The 24,688-nt window shown below is 41.7% G+C and overlaps 1 protein-coding gene across 4 annotated transcripts in view; it reads right to left on the reverse strand.

The window, feature by feature from the left end:
• Positions 1 to 1,007: 1,007 nt before the first annotated feature.
• Positions 1,008 to 24,688, reverse strand: part of tsc2 (TSC complex subunit 2) — a 31,694-nt gene continuing 8,013 nt past the window's right edge. For 2 of the 4 annotated variants that reach the window (XM_072384284.1, XM_072384282.1), the window contains exons 10-41: positions 24,491 to 24,617; positions 24,019 to 24,162; positions 23,794 to 23,931; positions 23,587 to 23,690; positions 23,369 to 23,450; positions 22,260 to 22,415; positions 22,071 to 22,190; positions 20,738 to 20,860; positions 20,521 to 20,627; positions 20,257 to 20,422; positions 19,039 to 19,161; positions 18,817 to 18,951; positions 18,444 to 18,633; positions 18,235 to 18,328; positions 18,050 to 18,152; positions 17,247 to 17,341; positions 15,133 to 15,273; positions 12,526 to 12,687; positions 12,268 to 12,426; positions 10,829 to 10,941; positions 10,089 to 10,331; positions 9,323 to 9,571; positions 5,757 to 5,914; positions 3,181 to 3,785; positions 2,577 to 2,655; positions 2,409 to 2,495; positions 2,138 to 2,324; positions 1,887 to 2,026; positions 1,721 to 1,799; positions 1,541 to 1,632; positions 1,366 to 1,464; positions 1,008 to 1,270 (exon numbers count right to left, since the gene is read on the reverse strand). In XM_072384284.1, coding sequence (XP_072240385.1) covers positions 1,106 to 1,270; positions 1,366 to 1,464; positions 1,541 to 1,632; positions 1,721 to 1,799; positions 1,887 to 2,026; positions 2,138 to 2,324; positions 2,409 to 2,495; positions 2,577 to 2,655; positions 3,181 to 3,785; positions 5,757 to 5,914; positions 9,323 to 9,571; positions 10,089 to 10,331; positions 10,829 to 10,941; positions 12,268 to 12,426; positions 12,526 to 12,687; positions 15,133 to 15,273; positions 17,247 to 17,341; positions 18,050 to 18,152; positions 18,235 to 18,328; positions 18,444 to 18,633; positions 18,817 to 18,951; positions 19,039 to 19,161; positions 20,257 to 20,422; positions 20,521 to 20,627; positions 20,738 to 20,860; positions 22,071 to 22,190; positions 22,260 to 22,415; positions 23,369 to 23,450; positions 23,587 to 23,690; positions 23,794 to 23,931; positions 24,019 to 24,162; positions 24,491 to 24,617 — 4,765 coding nt within the window. In that variant the 3' untranslated portion in view covers positions 1,008 to 1,105. Of the gene's footprint in view, positions 1,271 to 1,365; positions 1,465 to 1,540; positions 1,633 to 1,720; positions 1,800 to 1,886; positions 2,027 to 2,137; positions 2,325 to 2,408; positions 2,496 to 2,576; positions 2,656 to 3,180; positions 3,786 to 5,756; positions 5,915 to 7,877; positions 7,968 to 9,322; positions 9,572 to 10,088; positions 10,332 to 10,828; positions 10,942 to 12,267; positions 12,427 to 12,525; positions 12,688 to 15,132; positions 15,274 to 17,246; positions 17,342 to 18,049; positions 18,153 to 18,234; positions 18,329 to 18,443; positions 18,634 to 18,816; positions 18,952 to 19,038; positions 19,162 to 20,256; positions 20,423 to 20,520; positions 20,628 to 20,737; positions 20,861 to 22,070; positions 22,191 to 22,259; positions 22,416 to 23,368; positions 23,451 to 23,586; positions 23,691 to 23,793; positions 23,932 to 24,018; positions 24,163 to 24,490; positions 24,618 to 24,688 lie in introns of all 4 variants that reach the window. The other 2 variants (XM_072384285.1, XM_072384283.1) reach the window with 2 other exon arrangements.

The raw sequence follows: 24,688 nt of genomic DNA on the forward strand, positions 1-24,688 counted from the left end.
TCAAATATAAAACAGTTTAGATCATAAAATTGTATTTTTGAAGACCAAGAAACAAGTGGAGGGACTACAAAGCTATCTACAGCAGATTAACAGCCTTCTAATGAAACAGACAAAAGTCCATCAGAGACCTGATACGATACCTCAGAGATGCATCTGGACCTTTGGTTGATCCATTAACTGTTACCTCATCAGAAATGGTCTCCATGGAAGGGTGGCTGTCAAGAAGCCATTCTTAAGGAAGGGAAACAGAGAGAAAAGGCTGAGCTACGCCAAATGACACAAGAAGTGGACTGAAAATCAGTGGCAGCAGGTCTTATGGAGGGATGAATCCTCCCCAGAGCCTGGACCTCAACATTATTGAAGCAGTGTGGGATCATCTGACAGAGAACGGAACAAAAGGCAGCCAACATCCAAAGAAGAGCTTTGGGATGTCCTTCAAGAAGCCTGGAGAACTATTCCTGAAGACTCCTTAAAGAAATGACAGAAAGCTTGTCTAAGAGGGTTCAGGCTGTGATGAAGAATAAAGGTGTTCATTAAAAAAGAAAGGTTGTCTTTAAGCTCATTAGAACAGGTTTATCTTATAGATTGAATTTGTTGTTATTAGTTCAATAAATCATTTAAGAGCAAGTGCATAACTTGTTGGCCACTTTGGGTCAGACACAGCTTTCTATTTACTGTGAATCTGGCAGAAAACAGTTAGATATCCAGATATAGGGACATTTTTATTGTGTCCAGTATTTGCTTCTTTATTTCTGTGAGATGTGCACCAACTCTTAGGGAAAATATCTGTAAAAAAAAGTCTGAGAAGGCTGTCTGCTTCCTACTGTTTCTGGAAACTATTTAATGAGAGAAGTGAGACCGAATAAAAACTAGACTGCTGGGCAGAGAACTACATAAAGCTCTTTAAATGCAACATTCCAGCTGGTACAAATGGGTTTTAATCATTTCTTTGCAGAACAATAAAGTTCACAACACCACTTTTTTTTTTTTTTCCTTTTCAGTATCAGTTTTTATTACATACACAAATCTACACACAAACACACCCCATCTGTGCTTGTGTGTGCATCTGTGTATGTGAGTGTGTCTGCCAGGACAAGAAATGCAATCAAACAAAATCTGTGAAATCATCCACTGTTGATACAAGTCTTTTCCTCTGTCCAGCCTCTGGGTTCGGTGCCGCCGTGCTCTGCTGAAACGATTTGTTCTGCTGGGTGTGTCCTTGGGTCAGCGAAATGCCGGGAGTCGAGCGGGATTGAATGTCTTCTTGTGCCTGCGACGGGATGTTTTCAATTCACACTCAATTAAAACATGATTATTTCATATAATAACATGAAAGTAGAGGTGGTGAGGAAGGTTCGGTCTTACTCTGGTCCTGATCCTCTTTATGTGTCTTAATCTTGCGAGCCACTTGGAAGCATAAGCGTCAGAGGGGTTGGCTCTGTACTGGTGAACCAAAGAAGCCATCTAGAAAGAGAAAAGAACAGTAAAAGATGTGTCTGCGTAGATGTGAGAGGTAAAAATAATGAAGAGACATACTCACATTTGCATGTAGAGCCATCTGTCTGACTAATAGTGGAAGGTTGCGGTCTGAAACGATCTTAGCCACTGTTGTGTCCACTAAGCTCTCAAGATCTGAAGAAGAGAACAAGAAGAGGATGAACGGAAGTATCACAACTGAACTTGAGCAGAAAAAAAAACCAAAAAACACTGATTAACTTACCTTTGCGGCACTGGAGGGTTACGAGGTTACATTCATAATCCAGTGGCTTAATAATCACTTCTACAAAATTAAACTGACCCTACAGGGGGGAAAAAGAAGAGTGCACTGAATAATAAAACACATACTGCAGATATTTTCTTTATACGTTGTGTGTTAGTGAATCTACCTTGATAGTTCCCAATTTGTACTCCTCTCCTGAGTCATTGTACACCACCATGACAAAATCGTTGCCAATGTGTCTTTTTTTGTTGCAGCAGCCCTTGTCGCTCTCTCTATTTGGCATCAGTGTGGCTATGTGGAAGATGGCTGCAGAGACACGGCTTCATTTGTAATTCACACAGCAGACTGGTTGTGAAAAGAAATCACCAGAAATGCATCAATCTGTCCGATTGCGCGCACACACACCCCAATACTAACCCTGCATGATGTCATCATGCCAGCAGTAGGTGAACTCCCCGTCATCTCCATACTGGTCCAGCCCTCCCAGGAAAATCTGGTCGGGGTCGCAGTCTTTTAGGTGGATTAATTTGCCGAGACCTGTGAGGAAGGTGGCGTAGCGGTTCGAACCATATTCATTCGATAGGATGGCAACCTCGTTGTTTACCTGAAGAGAGAATAAAGGATCAATGCGGGAAAGAAATCATACAACAGCCACCGGCAATTAAGAGCACAGTCTGTGCGTTCTCACCTGACCAGCTCCTACAAACACCACTCCGATCTTATGGGTGTCATAAGGAGGCATTTGGTCCAAGACCTTCACAGCACGATCTATCACCTAAAGAAAATGTAGGACGTGAACAAGACTGTGTGCATGGCAGAGGGGCCGACAGCAGGTCAAGAGGGGAACACAGCTCACCTGAGTTTTGGGCAGCAGCAGCGGCTTGTTGGCTTCATTTCCAAAGAAAGGAGAGTGGTACAGCTGGAGGAAGACGAAGCTAGAAACGACAAAAAGTGAATTATTCATAGTCAACCACACAAAACACACAGCTCTGTGTTGACCATTTAGTCCAAAGACATTTCAAACCTGAGCAGTGTTTGAAACATGAGGGTTTTGTTTTAAAAGAGGGACTCTTCCCTCGTGTTTATCAATATATTTGTTTTTTTCTTTAAATCCCTGTTAAAGTGTCTTACAAAGTATGATGCAATGCTCATATCTGGCTTGAAAGGTAAAACACATAAATGTCACTCTGGGTTAGAAAGAAAGATGCACACATATGTTGCATCAGATCTGAATTGATTAAACTTGCACCTTCTGACTTTTCATCATCTCAAACAATCTTTCAGCTTTAATCTGGGCTGCACAACTTAATTAAATGTTTCTTCGTTGACGTGCTCCCTCTTTAGATCTTCCCAACAGAGTCGAGATGAGCTTACTGACTTCAGCTGTTACATTGCATCATTGCTTTGGCAGGAACAGTTGACAGACACCAACGCTGTGTTTTGTACGCACTGCGGAGTACCTGGGACTCAGTCCAGACATTTTCTCTGTGTTGCTGGGCCCAGGTCGACTGTGATAGGAGTCCCTCTCCGTCCTCCTTTCTCTCCTGGAAGAGGGGGCTGACACAGAAATGGTGTGACCACGGGGTCGGTGGCCTCCACCGGGGGAGATGGGTCCAGGTTGTGCAGGTGCTGCTGGAAAAGCCAACCTCATCATTCCTCCTCCACTCTGAGATGTGGAGCCTGAGCCTTCTCCTGCTTGGCTCTGGCCCCCCAGTCCATTTGTGTCCCCTCCTGTACTGCCGTCCACTTTGTCCTTCTCAAGATGGTGCTGCTGCGTTTGAGGCTTCCCATCTGAGGGTGCTCTGGGCCGAGAGGTTTCTCCTAGCACACCTTCAGACTCCAAAGCAGCTTTGGTGAAGGCCTCAGGCAATGTCTGGAGCTCCGGGGAGGAGCTGGACTTGTTGAGTCCGTGGCCTTGTGACTGAGAGTGGCTCTGAAAGGGAAGTTCCGGCCCCTGGCTGCCTGGAGTAGAAGGACCAGGAGTGGGCTGATCGATGGGAATTGCTCCTTCGCTCACCTCTTCCAGCGTAGACTTTTCATCATCTTGACTGGAGGTGGATGATGACTGAAAGTTAGAGAGAAGAGTTTTGTTTTAAGGAACATAATTGCAATGCTGTCCATTAAGCATGAGTTACAAATTAGCTAAGACAAAGCCGCAGGTTGTATCTGCAAGGACAGAATATGAACATCTGTAAGTGATGGATCAAAGGTTCTGCTGGTCTGTTATTTTTACAGCAAGCAGATGGAAACCCACTCAACAGGAGTGTAAGCCATGTTAAATCTGCTGATAATCCTACCCAAAATTAAGTAAAGACCCCGTGACAAACTAATATTTAGTTACAGCTTTAAGGTTTTGGCAGAGACAGTCAAACCTGAAGAGACCCCAGAAAGTCAGAGAGTCATTTATGAAATTTCAGTTTACACACATCTGTGTTCATGTAGTTGTACGAGAAAATATGGAGAAAATATCCGATTTTACAATTTTTTTGTTTTAAAACAGCATTTTCAATAATAAAGCAACTGCTTCTTCTGGACTTCAGGTACTGCTATTATCAGGAGAGCAGTCACTCTTCCTCCAGTGCTCCTAAGCACAGGCAAAGCAGCATGAGGAGGAGAAACATACAACTGCTTACAGTGTCTTTAAAGCTAGTGTCTGTTTATATTTACAACATGAAAGATCAATGATACAGTCATGTTTCTGTGGTGACCCCATTTTGCCCAGCAGTGGAAAGTGGACTTACTTACTGAATAATATCAAATTATCTGATGTTATGACTGAATTTTAGGCCCGTTGACAGCAAAATCCCTCAAATTGTTCAGAATCCTGGTTAATGCTCTAACTTTTAAACATCACAGTCATCTCACTGGTAACAATCTGTTTATAGATCTCAGGTTTGCATGATGATGTACAGCAATAAAACATATGTTGTGATTAAATGTGCTATAATGTGTGAATAAAACTGACATCTGTTCTCGAGTCATAAACAGATAAAACTATGATGGATATGTAAAATCAACCATCATGGAACAATATGCACATCATAATAAATGGTCATTTATTTGCAGCACCAATCAGCAGTTCATGACTGCGTGAGCTACATTTATGTAATGTTCAGGGTTCCTGCACATTTATCAAGACTCACATTCCCCGATTGTTATCATCTTTTTACATCTGAGTGCAAACAATTAGTGTAGATGTTTACCAGCTGGTTTAGAAATCCAGTGATGGATGTGATATTCTTACTGTGTATGCAACTCCGCTGCCAAATATTTTCCAAAGGATTAAGAGTCTTAGTTGCTGTAGCTCAAACTAACTAATTACCATCAAATGAAAGTAAAACATATCATTCAAGCTGCATTGCAAAGTGGGCCAAGAAGCAAAGCAATAACATTTCTCCCCATAGAGGAGGCAAACTAACCAGTGCAAGCAACACTGCTGTTACCTCCCCCGTCTCCTTTAGGAATAAGAGCAGATTCTAGTTGGAGGAAGCTGAATGAATGTCGTCGGTTCAGCCTTGTTTATTCACAGTATGAATGGAGCCCAACATGAACACAAATCTAAAGCTTTCAATGTCGTCTGACTTACTGTCTCAGACGTAGCAGTGTGGCTTACTGCCTGCTGCAAACATCAAAGCTGAAGTTTGGATATTCATGTTTACTTTAAACTTTGGATTCCCCATTTTTAAGCCCTTCTACCACCTGAACCACAGGTATCTGTGGTGCTAATACAGGTGTGTGTGCGTGGGTGGGTGTCTCTGGGAAATGGGATCGTCTGACGATGCTCTGAAGGGTCATGGCTACAATCCTAAACTGGAGGCTCCGAAACGGTAGATAAACCAAGAGGTGCTGTTACATTTCTGCATCTTTCACATAAAACCAGCTGTGAAAAGCACCTTTTGTTTAGATTAAATCATCTGTTAAAATCAAATAAAAAATTTCCATCCTGATTCAGACGTGGAAAATACTATCAATTTGCTACTTTTTTAAACTGCGTGGGTGTCCTGTATGTCTCCACAGGCCAACATCAGCTACTTACCCTGCTGAGCGTTCCAGGAGGGGGAGTCTTTGTGAACTTGTCAGCAGACATGAATATTGGATCAGTGGGCACTGGCTCAAACTCCTCACTCTCCAGCCAATCAGGTGGAGTGTTTGCTGTGGTGACCCCAGAGCCTTCCTCCAGCACCACCACAGAGTCTACAGCAGGACACATCAACAACCGCGTATATTACATGCATACACGAAAACTTCATACACACACACACACACAAACCGAGCTATGTCCACTGTTAGTTACACAATCAGACACAAAAATGCATATGCAGCTGCAAGACAAACATTAAAGATTTCACCAGCTGTCAGTAGTCATTTTTGACACATTCTCTCTAAAAATCTAAATTCTAGTTAAGTCAATAAATCAATTTAAACATGAAACAGAATTATATACATCCACACTGATCAATAAAACTCAAAGTCACGTGCAAGATGACCTACAATGATACCAACAAGCACTGAGTTCAGACAGACAGATCAGTGCGGCAGGCGATATCTTTTCATCGCTGCTTCATCTACTCAGTTTCCGTCAAGACTCATGCATCGGTTTGGTTCACTCGTTGGTTATCTCGGCTCAAACACAGGACAGCTACAGCAACAGCAACAGCAGCCCAGACCAGACCGTCCCCGCACCCTGCAGCTCCCAATGACACACTCTCCACACTCAAAAAGCAGTAAGACAAACACAAGTCCATTCAAACACTTTAGCATTGGCCCTGAAAACTGCAGCCAGAAAATGTCTTCATCGACCTACTGGTCTTCCAGTAAAGCAAGGAAGTGCATGATGAGGTCTGGGCTTTCCTGTTGACAATGAAGGTTAAAAGGGCAACCTGGGAGTATATTTCAGATCCATAAGAGATGGAGAAGATGATTAGGAAGAAGAGGAAAATCATGGAGGGAGACAAAAGATTAATCACAATCCTTGTTCTGATTGATCCGAGTGCAGGCACGATTTCATCACCACTCACAGAAGACCCTCCCTCCCGTGTTAATAAAGACTGATGAGTAAAGCAGAAATGATTCAATTCTTAACTTGCACAATCTTTGAGAATAAAACAGCAGGTCTTTTGCACAACTGAGTTATCTGTGACAGGTGTGGAGGAGAGAGGCAAAAAGAGACAAAGAAGCTCCTTCATATGATCTCTCACAATTAAAAGAATGGTTTGATATTTGATATTTTGGTGTTTGTGCTTTTTTTTTTAATGTTAGATGAGGAGGAAACTAATTCCACTCTCATATCTGTTCGTGGAGCACGAAGCTACTGCCGGTAGCTCATCATAAGAACGGGAGTCTGTGCAGATTGCGTCGCCACCTCTCAGTGATGACAGAGCTTCAGAAAGTCACTCCTCGTGTTATGAAGCTGCAGCTCGAGACAGTTAGCATTAGCTGAGCCTAGCATCTAACCAGACATAATAACTTTCCTCTGCTTTGGAGATGCTGATGGATTCTTTACATTTGGATTCAGCCAGGCTGGTTGGTTCCCTCTGGTTACTTAAGGATAATAGGGACAGGGAATAGATTTCAGTCTTCGATCACTTTCTTTTAATTGTCAGAGAGATCATTTACCAACATTTCCAATTTCCATGACCCATTAAAAATATTAATATTCCTGCATAAATATGATTTTAACACAAGTCCTAAGTCCTTTCTTTTGTTTGTGCCCAATCTGTATGACTGTGGAGATGTTTTTGTAAGCTTTTCAGTCCTGATTAGCAGCCTTCTGACGTACTCATAGCCCTCCTTTTTTCTGCCGTGACACACTTCCACAAACATGTTGCAAGGACCAGAAGTTAACAGATTATTGCTCTTTAAATATATCAGGATGCCCACCTCCACTTTATTATCCTCCCATTGACTGAAAACATCAAGCCATATTTTCACCTTCTTAACTGCTTATCTCAAAGGTTCACATGTTTGAATGTTTGAAAATCTGATTTGCTTCAGGGCATATTTATGCAGAAATATGCTAAGTTTCCAGCACCGCTCTAATGAAGCCACCTCTACATTGTGCCTGGAGACCGCTGCTTTGCACAAGTGAGAAGAAATATACTACACCAGGAGTTTCATGGAGGGGAAGGTGTAGGTTCACACATGTGGTGGACGGTACCTGCCCAGGAAATGCTCCTGTGCAACCTGCCAGGGGCTGGGGGGCCTGGGGGGGCACAGCCCAGACCCAGAGACGACAGAGAGCCGCCAACTGCAGGCATGATGCCAGAGGACAGGTTGGTGGAACATGAAGCCACATAACACATCGCAGCCAATCACAAACCAGCATGGCAGTGATGATGAAGATACATGAAAGGAATCCAGGGAACAATGGAATAAATCTCAAAGGCAAAAAATTTTAAATGTTGAAAGAAAGAGTGTGGAAAGGACATGATAGGATGGCGTAAATAAAATATGTGACGATGAGTAAATAAAGGAAATGGGGCCCCAGAAGAAGAGACAGAATGAAAAAAAGCACAGAACAATGAGTAGCACTGAAAATTAAGCTTCTGGGGGAAATTATTCATAAGCAACAGCTTTTCAGAGCATCTACCAGTCACTGATCTGAGTATAGATAAGACATTATTTACAGGCATTTAGCCAAATGCACTAAAGGGACCAAAAACAGACAGAGAGGCAGACAGATGGTTGCATGCTCGACAGATTTCACTTTCACGCTCGATGGTTTAAACTCTGGCTAAAGCAGTAATAAATCTACATTCTGAGTTCATCACATCACAGACAAATAGGTTGTTAACCACCCGGTCAAAATTTAATGATTGAAACAATCATCAAAAGAAAAAAAAAAAAAAAGAAAAATCCCAGGAAAATGAACAGTGTTCTCAGCTCATAGAAGCTGGGAGTGTACCTGCATCCACACTGACTGACAGATCTCAGATCAAAAAGAAACGCGCTGTATACAGAGCGGAGTTCATTTTACACAAAACAAACTGCTTAGATGTGAAATCCCAAACACAAACAGCAGATATTATACAGTTGGGTCACCTTCCAGCTGTAGACTAAAGCCAGCGGGGAAACCTGCAGGCGCAGCACCGTATTGGTGTTTCTGCTAATATGAGCTGTCTCTGATAACAGTTTGTAAGTACCAGGTGAAAAATGTGATTTATGACAGTGACCCTGAACTCCTCACTGCAGCTCTGCACAAAATTAATCTATAGAGCGTCCCCTGACTGTAGATACTCCTAAAACGTCGGCTCTCTCAGTTGGCTGTCGCATTTCAGCTTCACGTCCTCATTATTCTATAGTTTCAGAAGACAATTTAAGGTCTGCAAATTCTGACTTCCAGAGAAGATACACTCCCGTGATGAAGGCAGCACAGTTTACTGGCTAGTTGCTAGTCTGAAGCTAATGCGTCATAATAAACCCATTTATAAAATCCTAATAATCACACATTTCTGTATTCTGTGGCTCACTTCTGTGGATGTGTTGTTGCATTTACTTTATGGGTAAAATAACAACTTTTAAGCTTCTGGGGCACATAACTCGCCTGTGAATGTGAACCATTTTATTCATTTCTTTGCTTACACTCCTCAGACCGTTACTCACCAGTGTTGGAGCGCTGAATAAGGTGTGCCTTCCCTCCAACACTGCTGTGTGTTTGAGTTAGGGGTTCAGAGAAAGAGGTGGGTGCCGGAGCAGCTGTGCTGGCCGGAGCGCTGGCTGTCTGAGCAGGAGGCTCCTTCACTCCCTCCATCGCCATCAGAACAGTGGAGAGCTCCTGCAGCGGCATGTTGCCGAGCTCAGAGGAAAAGGGGCTGGGCGGATTCTCCAAACACATCAGCCAACTGGTGTTACCTTTATTGACAGACAAAAGAAAACAATCATATAGTTTTGTCAAATTTTAATATGTTCTTTCAGTCATCAGTTAGTGCTATCAGGACTGTATCAAAACCTGATGTAATACCAGTTAAGGCTAAAATATATAAGAGATAATGGAAAATAGTCACAGATTGTGCATAAAGATGCAGCAGAAGCTTCTGCCGTGACAAGCGTGTTCAGTGTCACCTTTGTTGAGTTTGTTTCTTCGATTTAAAAACAGAATCTACAGTAAAATACAAAAAAAGTGTCCCTCCATTACCCACAAAATAACTAAAATGGACAGGCGATTTGAAATTGCACTGAAATATAAAAGAAATAAGTACTGTGTTTACCGGTAATTTCAAAATGGTTGAAAAAAAGTACACGTTTAGAAAATTGTCTGATTTATTGCTTTTTTTCCCCACTGAAGTGGTTCTGTTTTGTACTATTAAAGTTGCAATAATAGACTTGCTAACATCCCTGTGGAGGTAACGTTCGTTTTTTGGTGACAAACCTGACGGTCTCCGAATGAAGATCTCTGCCCAGCCTTGTGTGAGGATCGGGACAAACTCAGCCAGGCTGGGGTTGTCTTTCAGGGGAGGTGGAGCAGGTGGGTTGGCAGAGGTGGACGAGGGCGGACCAACACTATCCAGGTTGGGACCCGAGGGGGGAGAAAGAGGAGTGGCTATTTCTCCCTCAGAGGGGGACACCAGAGGACTGAGACTCTGAGCGGGACCGGCACGAAGAGCGTGCCCACCTAGGATAAAAGGGAAGGTTGTCATAGTTCTAATTCATACACTCTACTCACATTCGTCACATCAAAATATAACCAGAAGGTTCCTCTGAAAGGATACTTACCCTTTTATAAAAAATAAGAAATAAAAATATAATGAGCAGAGAAATGCATTCAGGTGGACCGACACAGTCACAAAAAGACGACATCATGCAAAAAATATTTGCAGAAAATACGCAGCGAGGTCTAGTTAGAACATGCAGATCCACCATCATTTCCCTAATTATGTGTAATAACTCAGCACTGGATAAAAGAATAAGCAATGCCACAAATCTTTATTAACATGACATGTATCAGGTGCAGACCGGAGTAATAATTCAGGTGCAGACAGGAGTAATAATCCCAGTGAGGAGGTAACACCGGAAGCAAATGACAACATGTCTTCAAAGAGGATAAACGCCATCTCATATCAAGAGTCCTGAGGCTGACAATTACCCAACAAACACCTGTGCAGTTATTACCTGACATGGAGCGGACACGTATGCGCGTGGCTCTGTTGTGCTGCTGGCTTGACTGCGACTCGAGTTTGGCCGGAGCCTCTTTGGTCATTCGGGTGTGTAGCGATGGATCGGACCTGCAGGAAGTGATTACAAATATTTGTGATTAGGTGTTAATATGCGTCTAAATTAGAAATGTATTCATGACTTTGTTTGGACTAATTTCTGGCTCTGAATGGGAAAGTTATACAAACTAGCTTGGGCTGATGAAGCAACAACAGGCTCAGGTGTTCACATGCAAAGATTAAATCCAGGCTGGAGAATCCCTGCATGTTCTCCATGAAGAGTTATTCATTTCTTATTTATTCAAATCACTGCTGTCCCTCATTTTTTACTGTAGATGGTTTGAGAATCTGACAGATGAGCTTTAAAGCCTTTGTCGCAAAGAGCATTAACTGCTTCTCTCCTCACCAAATCCCTCTGAACCTTGCTGTCCCAATCAGGATTATCCAGATGAAATTGCACATATTGGCTGACCCGATCCGGGTTGAGGAGGTGAAGACAGCATTGAATACAGCGAGATAAGGAGCTGGAAAGCACTGAGAGAAAGCTTTATTCTCCTGGTTGTGACATTTATCATGAGATTGTCGGGTCTATGGTAAATGGTGGCACTTCTGCACACAATATCTAGAAAGCTTTACAGCCATGATGACCTAGAAACAGAAGTTTGCCATCAATGCTGTCACAGCAGGAGGTCAAATCAGTATGGAAGGCTTTTGGACAGATACTGAATTGCTGCTCTTGATGCCTTAGCAATGGCTATGCCTTAACTTGGGGAGCAGCTTCTGATGGTGCAGAAGCTGCACCCTTTGTGTTGTTTGTGAATTAGATACCTCACCTTTCATATCGCTAGAGCTCGAAGTCACTAGTTTTGCCGTTTTTTTGCTTGTAAATAAATGGTGCTGATAAAATGTACTGTTTAATAAAAAAAATAAGTTTTTAAAGTCAAGAGATCGATGAAAAGTTTGCTGCTGGGGTTATTATGTCATTGTAATGAATTCAGTGAAGGTCAAAATACTTTATTCTAAACTCAAATGTCAACCTCATGGGTGGTGCTAGATGCAGTCAGAGTTTTCATTCTTTGTCTGGAAAAACTATTAAAGAAAATTTTACAAATGACAAATATTCACTTCCAGGAGCTTCATGATTTAAACACCTAAAACACCTTCAGAAACATAAAAAAAGAAGGACATATCCTTTTCATTTCAATGTTGTTTCATATGCCTTCAAACGTATTCATAATGATCTGCATAATGGTTTTATATGTTTTGGCTACTGGGAAAGCCGTCAAAGGGGAAAAACTAAATGAAAATCAAGGAAACCTCAGACAGAGTAGCTGTGAGAGAGTAGCCTCATTGAGTGAAAGAAATCATTTTGTTGCTGCGTGTGCAAGCTTGTGTAACCTGGTCATTTCTCCTCCTCCTCCCAGACGTTCAGACATGTCCAGGCCCAGCAGCGCTTGTGTTCTGACGCCTCCACTAGTTGTTATGGTCACTAGCTTGTTGCCCACCAACCACGTCATACTGCGACCTCCAGCCAAAAGAAACTCTGCGATGGGAGACCTAAAAAGACCAACATCATCATCACCACAGGTTCTCTTTACTGTCCCCAAAAAAGAGAAATAACACAATTAAATCTAGGATTAAAAGGTCATCGCTGACCTCTTGGGCAGTGCAGAGAAGTTGGAAAACACATATCGGGCCATCATGTCCAGACAAGTCTCTGTGAGCTCCAGGTGGACGGTCTTGAGCCCCTCGTCTGCCTGAGTCACTGCATTTTCATCTGCAGAGCCCAGACTGCAGGTAGTGGTTGAGGTGTGCATCCTACAGACGAGGAAAAGGAGAGATCGATAAACAACAGCAGAGGGTGTACAGGAGAAGGAGGAGGGCACGCTTCGTCATGACAATACAATCAGTGCACATAGACATGCAAGCTCTTTTCATTAAAACTAAGTAATGACAACAAACCAATGCACAGGTATGTGCCGATGTCTCATGCAAGACAGGCATTCACATGTAAGCATGCATCTGCAGGTATGAATTCACTATATAATCATTACATTTTCTCAAGCACACCAAAACAGACATGAGCTGGGACGTGGTCTAAGTGGCCTCAGAGGTGCGATATTTCCCCCGTTTCTCTCCCCAAATGCAAATATGTTTTGGATTCTGAGGGGAGCTGTTTTTTTAACATCTTTTAAAAACCAGCAGGTGGAGGCAATGCGTGAGTGAAATTATTCAACTACACGGTCTCCACGGAAGTCAATTCTCTTCATTAGTGTTCACTGCTAAAGTGAGCAGGGCCTCTTTGTATTCATGAGAATTGTTGCTGTGTGCTCTTCAAATAAAGCAGGTTGAGAGCACATGTACAGAAGTTAGCCTCCGTCTCACTCAACCCTCGAGAGACACTGGACGAGCACTGAAAGCCTGGCTTGCTGCTCGTAATGAGCAATTTGAAACAACAGTCCAGCCCAACTGAGATGTCTCTCTTCAGCCCAGTAAGGAGTTTTCAGGGCATAGCCAAACCACGAGGAAAAAAGAATTTAAGCTACAAATATAAAAACAAACTTGCCTGCAAGTGATTTAGGCCAAAATAAATTTAGAGTACCTGTCACTATTAACTGTTCTAGCTTTATTTGTCTCAGTCCTGCAACTATTCTATATAATAACATGTATTGTTTTAAACATACACAATGGTTTGGGAAGGGCTATACCGACAGGACCACAACCATAATTATCATAAAATTAAAGTCATGAAAGTTTATGCACAAAAGGAGACTTTTAATATTCTTGTGGAGATTTGTTAGAGCTTTTGGGTGGGGCAAGATAAAACCTCACACTCAGACCAAGTCCTTGAATGCAAATAAACAACAATTCAACACATCTTACACTCACCTTTCCTCGTATCAAACAATTCGTTTTTCAGTTCAATATCTCGTGGATACATTCGCCAAAAAACATGACCATGAAATACTCAAGACTGGAACAGGGTGCATTCATGCTTTGTTGATGCATTCACGTTGCACTTCTTTTCACCGAAACCCTTCAATTCAAACCCTTTAAAACCGAATGAAGCCGGGTGTTTATGGCTTATCTGCAATGGAGGACTTCTGTTTAAAAATGTCCCCGTAAAGTCTGAAAGATTGAAGCATGGTCATGTTGTTTGGGATGGAATCGTATCTAAAGTTTAACAGTCTCACACATAACCAACTGTCTATCCCTGATTGAAAAAAGATTTGCAGCCACGTAGCAGTTGAAGCAGTTTAAACAGATCTACACTGCAGTTGTTTAATTACATACAGCCTTGTGTTTGACTTTGAAATTTCCTACGTCAAAGCTTTTGCTGCCATCTACTGAACAGCAGAGGTGTGACATCCAGTGCAGCAGCACTGCAGCCACATCCGACAACTGCAGTGTTTGATCTACTTCTGTTACAAACTCAAGCAATTCAGCAAAGCAGACATAAGCATAAAATAAGTGAGGCAGACAGTGTTTGTGAGGATGTGCGTGTGGCGATGTGGATGACTTGTTGATTAAACTTGTCAAAAGTTCACCTCAGATCAGTTACCCCTAACTTCCCACACTAGGAGATTGCCATGGTCATAGTAGCACAGTGGATGTTTGAGTGGAGCCAAACAAAACCAAGAAGATGTCAAGCAAGCAAACAAGGCTGTTGTGTAGCTTTTGTGCCCGTCACTGGCCGGGGAAGCAGAAGTGCCCAGCCCCCTCAGGGGGAGGGAGCCAAAGTTGCTGGTTGCAGTTGTTGTCAGAGAAGAAAATAAGATCCCATCATTTTTGAAGACACACATGCTTGGCACCAGTCCCTCCTGGCATTCATTTTTTGTTAGGCCAATCAAAACCAGTCGGCAATACACCCAGCAAAATAAAAACAAGAGTCAAAGCACAGACAAAAAAAAAAAAACACAGTAAATCAAAAGCGAGATCTGTTAGAGCAAAACATCAACATGGACCGAGATGTTTTCCAGCATCTTCTACAAACACTGCATGCAAAAGCAAATCATAAAAACTAAATCTAACACAGCCCAAGTACGACCACAGCCGAAAACTAATCAAAAAAAGTTGACACACACCTTCCTCCAGCATGCACCACCCACTCCAGGTGTTCCTGGCAACAAACCTCCCCAACACCCCACCAACGGACCCGCATGACAATGACCCTACACCCCATCAACCATCCCATGGAGGAAGCAACAAGTGTTTACGTTGTTATATGTTTTTGTTTTGTTACCCGGGAGGTTCTTCTCTAACCTGCGGACCGCGTGTTCGGAGACGCTGATGCTGCGGGAGCGGAAAGCGTCCATGGCTGAAAGGTCCCTCAGCTCTTTAACTGGAGAGCTGCTGCTATTGGCTACAGCTGCTGCTGCCTTTGCCACTTTTGCTGCCCGCAGACTGGGCGATGAGGAGTATCCATGGCAAAGAGCGAGGGCAGCGGGCCAGGGTAGATATTATGGTTGCGTTGGGCAGTAAGGGAATGGGTCATCATGAGTGTGGCAGTGGTTTGGGAGTGAAGGGGAAAGTGGTTTCAAAGTATATCAGGAGACAGTAGGAATCATCACCCGAGCACCAAAGCAACATGAGCAGGTGATCAGGGACATACACCATTCAGGGGTAGGAGGATACATAGTACAAAGGTGAAAGGGCAGGTGTCACATGAGGAAGGAGTCGGGAGCAATATGGGAAGGATCCAGGATGACACAACCACCCCCAAAAACCACAACCACAACGCAGCACCAAATCGCAGGAGGCAGCGGAGGGGGTCAAATGAAGAAAAAACAAAAGAAGGTGAAAATTAACAGCAGTGAACATCATGAAATCAGATTACAGGAGAGTGGAGAAAGAAAAGAGGAGTTCTTTTAAAAGAAAAAGGGTAAACATTCACTAAACCAAAAACAGACAAGCTACAAGCAGAGGGTAAAACAGCCTCTGCTACTCAAAGGAAAACACAAAATATTCAGGAGAGCAACAAAATGAACATCATTTCACACAGCAGGTTTAAAGTGAAGGCAACAACTATTACAACACAAGTATAGTAGTAGGGATGGACTCAGCACAGGCCTTACATAATAAAGAAGTTGACACAACAACAGAAAAAAACTGAAAAATGCTGGAATAAACCTGCAGGTTGGAGTACAGCAAGTCTGGGATAAATACTAAAAATCACATACTAACATCACATTTATAGTTTAATATAAGTTTGATAAGAATAATAATCTTGGCAACATAACCAGGAAAAGTTTTCTTTTAGTCATCTTATAAATGTTCATTTTGGAATCTGACATGCTGAGCTCCAATCCCACAGAGGACAATGAGCGGCACCAGGATGATGATACCACAATATGAAAGACTGAAGGTGAGTTGATATGAAAGATCAGTAGAAACTAATATTAGCAAAGACATTATGGATTATGGAGTCCAATAGGGAGTGAGTTTTGTTACTAGAGCAGCAAAGGTGTCATGAAGTTATCAAAATCTAAGAAGGAAGCACATGGGGACCGAACTAACTTTTGAAAGTATGTGAATAAAAGATACTTTTTAAAACAACAAAATAAGAAGATTGGACAAAATGCTACAATGGAATTTTGAGCAAAAGAAGAATTAGTAGACATAGGGAAGTGGTGTCGTTGAATGCAATGCACTGGGGAAAAAAGCCGGTTTAACTCGGACATCAAAACTAAGCCGCCTAATTATTTTATTTCGTTTTCTGTGTGTTAAAATCTTCATCCAAACTAGTGTTTCCGGAACATCTCTGACCACACTGGAAGACCCAAACAGGAAGAAATGGCCAACAAAACATCTGTTCTTTTTCATTTTACAGCTAAAACTACAGTTAAGAAGATGTGAAGATACAACTGAGTTTAGTCTGAAAAATACACTTAAGTTGAGCTGGCCAATTAGGAAGTGAACAAGAGAGAGTAACACCTTACTGAGAAAAGCATCCTTACACGTCCACGTGAGAGACATTTGTCTGTGTTTACTGTTAACATAATCACCACCCAGATGCCAAGGAGTGTCAGAAGGACGCAGACTCTGTTGTCCTTTCATAATGACATTATTATGAATCTATTACAAAGAAACAAGTGGTGGACAAAACACAAAAAAAGAATGATAATGATGCGATCAAGTCGATGAGCCGTATGAACTGAAATAAAAGAAGATCTTAAAATGGGAAAATCATCAAAAATTAATAAAATGAACAAATGATCACCATGGCAACCTGAGAGGAGTTGCTGCAACTATCACACGTCATGCTGAGTCCGCTGTTACCTTGGCAACCCCACCAACCCTCTAACACAACAACAGCCTCATGGGCAGAGTGCAGTGCTGCAGGTTTGCACATTATTAATGTGAATATGTGCCTTTACCTTTTGGGCCTTTCGTTGAGGCTGGTGCTTCGTGCACGAAACGGGCTTTGCTCATGGCCATCGTCGAATGGTAGCAAGGCGTTGGAACGCAAACCCTTAAGAACCACATAAAGACGTTAATGTAGAGACAAAAAGTAGAATGCAATTAAAGGTCAGATCAGGGTGTGCAGCAGTCTGAGAGTAAGAGACGACATCGAAAAGGGCTGAAGGCTGTTGAATTTGATGTCTGAGTTCCATAATTTATGGATGAAGCCTGAATCGGGGCACAGATGCTTAGATAAAACCAGAGAAGACACTACTTTTCTTTATACCTCACATTTGCACACTCAACCAGGCAAGATGCGAAAAACTAGCTGTGCAGGTAAATAAACCATCAACAGCTTACCACCATACACCATCAAAGGGTCTATATGTTGCCTTTTTAAGGAAGATTCTGCTGAGTCTCGCTTTAAAAATGCTCGGGCAGAAAAACTAGCAGTAGGCAAACCGAGTTTGGTTGTTCCAATATATCGAATGCAGACCCAAAATTGGGCTGCATGAGAGATCTCAAATGTCTAAGACAGAACAGACTTCATGCAGATTCGACCCTGCCAGCTTCCAATTGAAAATCAATAACAAAATATTAATAATCTAGATAATTCACAGCATGCAGATTACAATTGCTGTTTTGTCGCTATTGCAGATATACCCAACTACATGTGGTATTGATATCAATGCAGAAAATAGGCATCATTGCAGATAACTTTATAACTATTTGAGAACTATTTACAGATAACTATTTTTGGTGATCTATAGTGCTGCACCTTTGTGATGTACTGAACAAAGTCCTTCCGGAAGGGGAGTCTGCAGCGTATGAACCACATGGCGATCACATGGTGGGCCAGGGACACAATATACTGGTTGAACCTAGTGGGAATGGATCAAATATACATGTCAGAGAGTGTCTGTGCAGCTAAGATTACACATGTTCATATGCGTGAGCACTTACTTAGAGGGGTTTGTGTAGGGCAGTGAGATGGCAAACACACTAACATACTGTTCAGCTACAAAGTTGGCATACAGATGGGGCAGGCGCACCAGAGCTATGAAACAGAGTAGAAAATTAATAACGCCAAATACTTAGATTTGGTTTCCAAAAGGGAAAATTTTTACTGACTAAATCAACTGGAAAAGGTGAAATGAGCTTTGAGAACTCACTGGAGAGGAACTCAAGCATAGGAGATGCCATGGCAACAGTAGCAGAAATGTGTGTGAGCTTGACAATGAGAGCGGGGAGGAGCTTGATCATGATGTCAGGCATTTCCACCGTGCACATTGTAAGGGCCACCACACACTGCTTGGCACAGCGGTAAATGAGGCCAGTCTCAAGGCACTGAACCAGTTCCCTCTGCAGGGGAGAAAGGAAATTAATGTCCATTTGTGTGTGTGCAGGATAGCTGTTTGCCAAACAAACTTTATGGCTTTAAACATCTGTCGATTGTCAGTTAACCCATTAAATGATTTTCATAACATCCTTTATATCGATGAATTGCGCAGATGGTGTTTAATTTCTAGAGCTCATCATTCATACCTGTCTTGACTGTTCCAAGTATTTGTGATAGGAGGTTATTGCCGTTAGCACGGGCACAACCGCCAACTGGACATCAGTGCGGGAAAATCCCTCGGGCGTCTTTTTCAAACGTTCTGAGATGAGGCGATCCGTCACCTACACAGACATTAGAACAGACCAACGTGAGAAAATCTGACTCTGCACACCTCAGAATACAGGTTTACGTGAATAAATCAGTAATACCATGCAACAGAGCGTGGAACAGAGCTGATCTAAGCTGCACAATGACGTGAGCAGCAGCACTTTATACTGCAGCATCCAGGGCAGCTTGTCAAGAACGAGCTTCAGCACCTTCCAATCTGTCTCCTACAAAAGAAAGAATAAACAATGACAGAACTCTTCAAAGATTGCAGCGAAACAAATGCACTTGGTAAGGGGTTCTGATGGCCTAATGTTTAATGGAAAAAGTCTGTGTAATAACAGAGAAGTGTGCCATGACTAGCTAGAAATAAAAAATATTCCACTTAACTTATGAGCAAATACAACACCTTTTGAAATAAATGGATCTGGACAGGAGAGGCAGTTGTTTGACCACAGCAACAGCCTGGTTCGAGGAGAGGAACCTCATGCCAACTGTACAGTTGGTGGAGTAGTGACAACAGAAATTTGTGATCTTGCAGTCACTACCCCTCTTCACAAAAGATAACCTTGTTACACTGCTGTCAGTGATCTTTGCCCATCCAAGCTGAACCAAATAGAGCCGGACAAGATGCCATCCAAGTGAGTGCTTTCAAATAACAGACAATCAAAATGGTTGTCTTGCTGTGGAACGTCCCTCACTGCAGGCCCCTCAAAACCACACACTCATTTCTGTGACTCCTTCTGCTGCAAACTTACTACAACGATGCTGTTGCAGTAAGGTGAGACACAAGGAAGATGACCTGAACAAGCTATGTGAAAAGGACTAATGATTCAACCATGCATTCTGCCTCAAAGCGCATTAAGATAAATGCAATGCCATCTGTGTTAAGGCACAAAGTGAATACTGAGTACAAAGCAAACCCATGACTAAAGACTGAGAATAAAACTGCCAGTCAAGTATTTTTCTATTAAATTTGTACTCCATCTTAACTCTCAGGCTATTAACAGCATGCTCCAACAGGCATTACATGCTACAAGGGCTATTAAGTGCAACAAACCTCAAAACTAGCAGGCCCTGAGGAAGAAGGGGGAGGGGGGGGGGTTGCTCTGAAATGATTCAATTGAACACGGCTACAAATGAATTAATGAAAACAGAGCTGCTGTGTTGTCATTGCAGAGAAGATGATCCAGTTTCTGCTTGTCCAGTTTACTCAAAAACACATTTTTACATGACTTTAATTCCACTCTGCCCTTATGATATTGATAAACATCTCTGTGTGCAGTCTCGTGTTGCGTGATAGCATAAATGTTTGTGTGTACCATCTTGAGGCACTGCAGTAGGACGCTGAAGGCAGGTGCGTAGGGAAGATAGGCTGAGCGTATTGAGGCTGTTGCAGCTGGAGGAGCAGCAGCTGGAGCAGGACTGCCAGCTGGAGGAGACGTAGAACCTGTCGGCTTCTTATCACCAACACGCTTCTCTGGCTCCCTGAAACAAATAAAAACAGTTTTACGATCCTGATATTATCAAGCTGACTCAGGCACAGCGAGTCTGTGGGAAAACATACAACATGTGTGTGTTCTCACCCAGCGTCACAGTAACAGTAAGGGCTGAATCTGATGGCTCCGTCCTTGTTGGGAACCCCGAGACGGTGAAGCGAGTCTGCACGCATCATTAGGAAGAATCCAAACACCTGAACAAGAGAGTTTCATTTAACAAGAACAGCAAACTAATTTCAAGCAAGGAGATTAGAAATGCAGCAAGAGATTTACAAGTACAATGGATAAGATGGATTAGTCTTACCTGCAATCGAATGGCAGAGGCAACAGCTGAACAGTATTTGTTCTTATAATGCAGCTGCAGGTGGCTGATAAGCAACTCGTATACACGACTTGCATGGCCGGCTGGTTGGCTGTACAGTTTGCTCTGTCGGGAGAAAATGAGAGTTTTATCCAACTCGCTCTTGTACCAGATTTACAAAAAGCTTTCTCCTAATGAACGATGCATTGGATCATCTCAGTTTTACATTTCTGTCATTGCAACACAGTGACGAGTACAAACAGAAGTTCCCGTCCTCCATATGAAGCTTAATTGATGATAAATGCTAATAAATCAACGTTTTATCCTGTAACAAATTCATAGAATGTGAAATATATCACTTTTTCTATTTTATTTTGTATTTCATAGCATTTCATGTTATTATTTCTACTTATTTACTTTGGCATTTATTGCTCAATTCTATTCATTTACTTAATTTGGGAGTTTTACAGTTTCTTTTTCATTGATCTAACCCCATATTTGTATAACTGTATAATTTCTGTATATAATTGCTTGATTTATTTAATCCTTCCAAATGATTTGTTTCATTATACTTTTGTCATTTGTTTTCTTTATTTACGCTTTGTATTTTGTACTTTTTTTCCCTGCACCCCGTATATATTACCGTTAGCATGACACACCCAATCATCTGCATAAATAAGCAGAAATGTGTACATAAAATGAGGACATTTAGGGAAATAAAAGGGGGGATGTACAGTAATTTAATTAACAAAATTACAAAGAGGAAAATGCAAAGGAAAATTTAGAAAAATACATTCAGAGATCTAAGAATAAACAAATTAAATAATTAGTGGCATTAACATAAAGTTTAGGAAAAACTAAAGAAATATTCTGTATATTTATTACTGCATTAATTAATTTGTTTTAGTATAATTTATTATCCTGTTATCTTATGTATTGAGTCATTAATACATTTTTGTCTGTATATTAAGTTATGGAAGTTTCAGCCATCCAAAGTATGTAAAACTGATAAAAAGGTCAGTCCCACACACAGCTGGCTCGTGTATTGGACTCTATTAGACAAAAGAACATGTCCAGACTACACTAAATACATAGATGCTCTGTCCTAAGGTATTTATTAAGTTGTGACTTGGGAAAAACAGTCATATACTTCTAGAACTAATATATTCGAGTTGTTCAGACTCACCAAAAACAAATAATTGAATATCTTCTGAACTTCATTCACTGAGTGTCCCTAACATTTTCTAGGCCACCTGAAAACCCAATTTACACTTTTTTTTTTCTTTCTTAAATCATTTGCAATATAGATAAAGGCGACTTGTCTACATGTGCCTACCTGCAGGATTTCCAGCAGTCCCAGTACAGCAGTCCTGACATCTTCCATGGGAGATTCTGCTGTGGGGTCTTTCTCAGAAATCTCCATGGACCCAGAGCACACCAGAGAACGACTGGCCACCTAAAAAGAAAACTTAGCTGAACTGGAGATAACTAAATGACTGTGTAAAGTTTCCAATGAGATCTGTACCCTCTCAATGATGTCCAGAAGGCTGGTGAAATGATGCGTGTTGCAGCCCTCAGCAAGGTCCACCAGCAGCTGCGTAGCCTGTTTCCTGACAGCCAGATCCCGGTCTTCAGCTATCCCACTGAGCTGAGGGATCACAACCATTTCAATCAGCTCATCCTGGAAAAAAATAAATTAATTAAATTATTCTTCATCAGATATATATCAAAGTAAACAACATCTAAACAGAGATCAAAGTACAAGCAACACATCAAATACACATTTAATCTCATCTAAAGTTTAGTTATATTAAAATCCTTAAAAATACAAAGTGGAATGGGTAGAGGCTTTTTAATAGTCTTTTTTGTTTTGGAAGATCCCTGAGAGAAATGCCCAACATGTATCCAAGCAGCAGCCATGATAAGAGCTGTTTGAATTCTCTAAATACTAAGAAAGGGAGCTTTGGTGCTTCTTTCTTTTGTGTAGGAAACATGTGAGCACCCTTTCGTAAATATATTAGATAATTCACAGCTTAGTATCACTGAGGAAGATTGTCATTGCAGCATGGTTTTTTTTTGTCGTAAATCCTCCTGCTAACACCTTTCTCCGTGACATTTTCCATCAAAGTCAAAGGAGAAGAGTACAGAAAATGATGAAAGGAGATCATTTTTTTTGTCAGTAAGACCAGACCCCAGATTTTCTGGGAGAAACAAGCCACCCAATCAATGAAAACAAGCCCAAAATAAGCCACTGTGCTGTTAAACTTAACTATCTTAAGGTTTTTTCATAAAACGCAAACCTAGGAATTCTGAGGGCTACAGTGTGTGTTGTTAGATGCTGTGAAAACTCCAGCAGGTTGAAATAGTGGTGCGATTAAGGTTTATATAAGTCTAAAATGAGAATTTAATTGTTTCTTCTCCTAAAAATGACTTTCTATGAGTGAAAGTAAACAGAATCAGTGTTTTAATCAGAATAAGGTCTTGATTGGGATAATAAGGGAATATTGGTGCACAAGTAAACAGCAAACTGCCTGTACAATTTAGAAAGAGATGCTTTTTTTTTTCCAAAGACCTGCATCTCATTTGTACACTCTGTGTGTGTGCGTGTGCGTGTGTGTGTGTGTGTGTACTGACCTCGTAGAGCTGTCTGTTGGTACTAAGGACGAAGGACAGGATATGAAGCACTTTGATCCTTATCACACTGCGACTCTCGTTCCTTTCAGAGAAAAAACGAGGACAGGTGTGATTAAGACACCGCTGAAATGGGACCCCTGTTATCAATGTTCCAAAGGGAAATACATCACCTGCCCACTGATCCAAAACATGATAATGGCCATGTGTAGGAATCCTACCTAAAGAATTTCTCCATGAGGCGGTGTAGGCTCTGAATCCAGCAGTCCTTGGCAGGCTGGATGGACTGCGCCCTGTACGAGATGAGGGTCAGCACTGATGCATCCTGTCCAACACAACATTATAATGAGAAAATAAGCTGCAGTGTGCAAGAAGACTAGATGACAACACAGAAAGATGCAGAGGCGTCGATAATCAGAAGCACTAACAGGTCTCTTGTCGGCACATTTTTCCACCAGACTGAAGAACTTTTCTGTGGAGCCATGGTAACCGTTCTGCTCATAAAGCTCCTCTACTGTGGTCAACAGCTCATAGACAATGGCCTTCAGCTCTGCACTGCCTATTGTCTGAGACAACACAAAAGGTAGACAACTTGGTTAAACAATTATTTTATTTCCTATGAGCTTGCACACGAGTACCGTGTATACATGCACCTGGATCTGCTGGAGGAGTCGCTCTATGATGCCCAACAGGATGTCCCATGTGACCACCTGCAGCTCTTTGCCATACTTCTTGATCAGTCTGGTGATGGAGAGGACGATTTCATAGGACACCACCTCATTGGCACATGACATGGCCTAAGTGGCAGACGTCAGACAGAAACAGTCACTAATTTTGCACATTTGATCTATCAAGTAGTCTTTTTTTTTTTTCCTTTGTAATGTAAATATCAAAATTCTGTCTTAAATCTATGGACAGCACAACTGATCCAGTTAAACTGTGTAACAAGTATTTTAATGAAAAATTTAATATGGATCCGATTTTGGACGAATACACTGGGATAAAAAAAAAACAAAAAAAAAAAAAAAACTTTAAAATCTCTTGATTTAGGAAAATGTGGTAAATGTTGTAAGGAACTCGCTAATTAAAATTTAATTGAATATTGGCTCTGGACTTGTGTTTTACCTTGTAGAAAGATGGTAGAACAAGAGTTGGTGTGTTTTTCAGGGCAGGAAGTCTGTGAGCACCCCACAGTGCCATTCCAACAAAGAACACTGCTCCTCTCAGCAGCGGTGCATCCTCCATGTACACCCTGGTGGAGATTTAAGGGTTAGAGACGCATGAACGAGAGATCCACAGCAAAATACGCTAATGAGTGTACCA

Source organism: Leuresthes tenuis, unplaced genomic scaffold, assembly GCF_036924035.1.
Source record: "Leuresthes tenuis unplaced genomic scaffold, fLeuTen1.0.hap1 SCAF_4, whole genome shotgun sequence".
NCBI classification, from domain to species: Eukaryota; Metazoa; Chordata; class Actinopteri; order Atheriniformes; family Atherinopsidae; genus Leuresthes; species Leuresthes tenuis.